Here is a 2,439-nt window from a genome sequence, read left to right as displayed (position 1 = left end):
CCTCCCTGTGCTGCCGGACCACCTCCCTGCCCGCGCCGCCGCACCACCTCCCTCCCCGCGCCGCGGCTAACCCCCCGTCCACCTTCTTCCAACGCCACCGCCGGAGCAGCACTCCCAGGCCGCTGTCGCGCCTCCCTCCCTGCGCGACCAGGGCTCCCCTGAGCGGCCTTCCTCTCCGTGCTCGCCACCGCAAGCCGCCCCACCACCTTCCTCGCTCCATCGCCTCCATCTCTGCGCGCGGCCGTGGCAAGCCAGCACCAGCCAACCGCCTTCCTCTCCGCGTCTAGGCGCCGTGAGCATGCGCCGCCCCGCCATCTTATTCTTCGCGCCCGACCGCCACGAGGAGAGTTCATGGTTCTTGCCTTGGAGGACGGGGCGGAGGAAGTGGAGCAGAGGCGGCCGATGTGGAGGCCTTTGATGCGGCCGGAGAAGCAGGGTTGCGGCTGCAGCATGCCCTGCACCTCCACCACCGCCCACTCCGGGCACGCCGCCTCGCCGCACCCACACCGGACCTAGATCTACATCGCCGCCTCGCCTCGGATCCGATGCAGAGACAGAGAGGAGGGGGAGAGATATCCTGTCTTCGTGCAGCTCGGTCGCGGTCCCCTGTGCAGCTCGGTCGCGGACCCCGTGCAGCTCGGTTGCGGCCCCAGTCTTCGTGCAGGTTCACCGGCCACCGCTTGCCTCTGCTGGCCTCCCTCGTCGTTGGCCACGACGCCACAACCACCGGCCTCGAGTGTCCTCTCCTCCCCATCGATTGTTTTTTGCTTTTTCAGATTTCACTTGGGCACATCGCTGCAGTTATGTTGGGGCGACACTGCGGTGCGGCTGGATGTCCAATCCACCGGCGATTGTGCTTGCAGTCTGGTGGCACGAGGCTCGTGGTCGGATCTGCAGTGCAGTGCTATTCGCCCTTCTGCACTGCAGTTCGCCAGCAGATGTGTTGACCCATCCAAGATCAACTGCACCCCCTCCACCACCATCTTTGGAGCCAGCAGGTCCCGGGATCCGACGAGCCGCCCTCGCATTTGTCGCCCTCCCTGTGGACACCCTTTCCGCCGACGAGTTGCACCTCCGCGGCGGCCGGCGGCCCCGTCTCCGCTGGTCGCTGGAGCAGTCCATATGCACCCCCACCCGACCAAGGTGCACGCTGACTTCCGCTTCAGTTTCGCTTTGTCTATATGACCAACTACGGCGTTTTGTTGTGTACCGAACGCACTTAGCGCTGCCTGAATCATGTTGTTTTGGACTGATCCACTAACAAAGCCGTGGTTGGAGTAGTGTTGGGTCTCAATAATGGCGGTGCCACTGCTTGCTTGCTCGCTCGCTCCACAGGAGGCAGAACCACCAACAAAAAAACAAGAGTCGAGAATGCCCAGATGCGGGCTGCTGCCGGCGTGCGTGCAGTCCAACATTTGATTTTTTTGTTTGTTTGTGTTTTGAGGTGGTCACGATTCATGGGGCACGGGCGTGCAGTGTGGCGCCCATGTGCATGCAGTCCGTGGAGATGGGGTGCAGAACGACAAATCATGCAGTCCGCGGAGATGTGCGTGCTGTCGTCGACGATTTTTGTTTGGTGTCTATTTTGCTCACAGTTGACATTTTTGCGTATTTCAGATTTTGGTTGCTGTCCCATGGGCGCACATGTGCAGTGCTTGTGGGTTAGACATACAGTGCACCGGCGTCACTGGCTTGCATTTCAGGGACCAAATTGTGGATTTATTTTTGAAGTCCCACATCAATGTAATTTGTATGTGTTTGTACTATATGGATTATAAAGAGCAGCATTGCAAGCAGCATTGCAGCCCCGTCTTGTAGCCCATAGATGCACCAGTCATAGCTCTCCCAGAAACGTGCATTGAAGAAAACAAACAGTACTTCTTTTGAAATGGAGCTCACTTGCTTGATCGCCGCGGTGATATTCTTTTTCTGAAAGGTTCACTATATTGCCAAAGTGCAATTTTTTTGAAAAAAGATTTATTTTTTATGCAGCTCACTCTGTTGTTGTGTGCAGTAGAAAATAAAATTGGAAAAGAACAATTGATGAAGCACACTCACCTCGTCCCTGCGGTGGATACTCGTTGATAAAAAACGTTACGGAGACGATAAAAGAAAAATAATGTGGTTCACTTTTCATAGTATCGCGGTTCACCAACGTTCGACGCGAAAATTTACATCCCACAAAAAAATAAAATTTACGTCCCACAAAAAGAAATCATGCAGTGCACTTGTCTGTCCAATGAAATGCGGTTTTTAGTCTGAATAGGTGCGGTTTCCCGTCTGATGCAGTACGGCTCGTTTACGGTAGTGTCGAGGTTCACTTTTCATAGTATTGTGGTTCACCAATACTCGACATGAAGTGCACTCCACCTCGTTTAGGAAACATTACGTCCCACAAAAAAAACATGTAGTGCACTTGTTTGTCCGATGAAGTGCGGT

The 2,439-nt window shown here is 55.3% G+C and overlaps 1 protein-coding gene across 1 annotated transcript; it reads left to right on the top strand.

Moving 5' to 3' along the window:
• Positions 1-854: 854 nt before the first annotated feature.
• LOC123091844 (uncharacterized) lies at positions 855-1,907 on the top strand (the record flags this gene model as incomplete). Its single annotated transcript, XM_044513446.1, is given in 2 exon segments — positions 855-1,143; positions 1,618-1,907. Coding segments are annotated over 2 exon segments (490 nt in total), but the record flags the coding sequence as incomplete, so codon positions are not given.
• Between the last annotated feature and the right edge of the window lie 532 nt (positions 1,908-2,439).

The sequence above is a fragment of the Triticum aestivum genome, chromosome 4B (genome assembly GCF_018294505.1).
Source record: "Triticum aestivum cultivar Chinese Spring chromosome 4B, IWGSC CS RefSeq v2.1, whole genome shotgun sequence".
NCBI lineage: Eukaryota > Viridiplantae > Streptophyta > Magnoliopsida > Poales > Poaceae > Triticum > Triticum aestivum.
The sequence above is the reverse complement of the archived record's forward strand: the minus strand, read 5'-3'. Positions and strand labels throughout refer to the sequence as shown.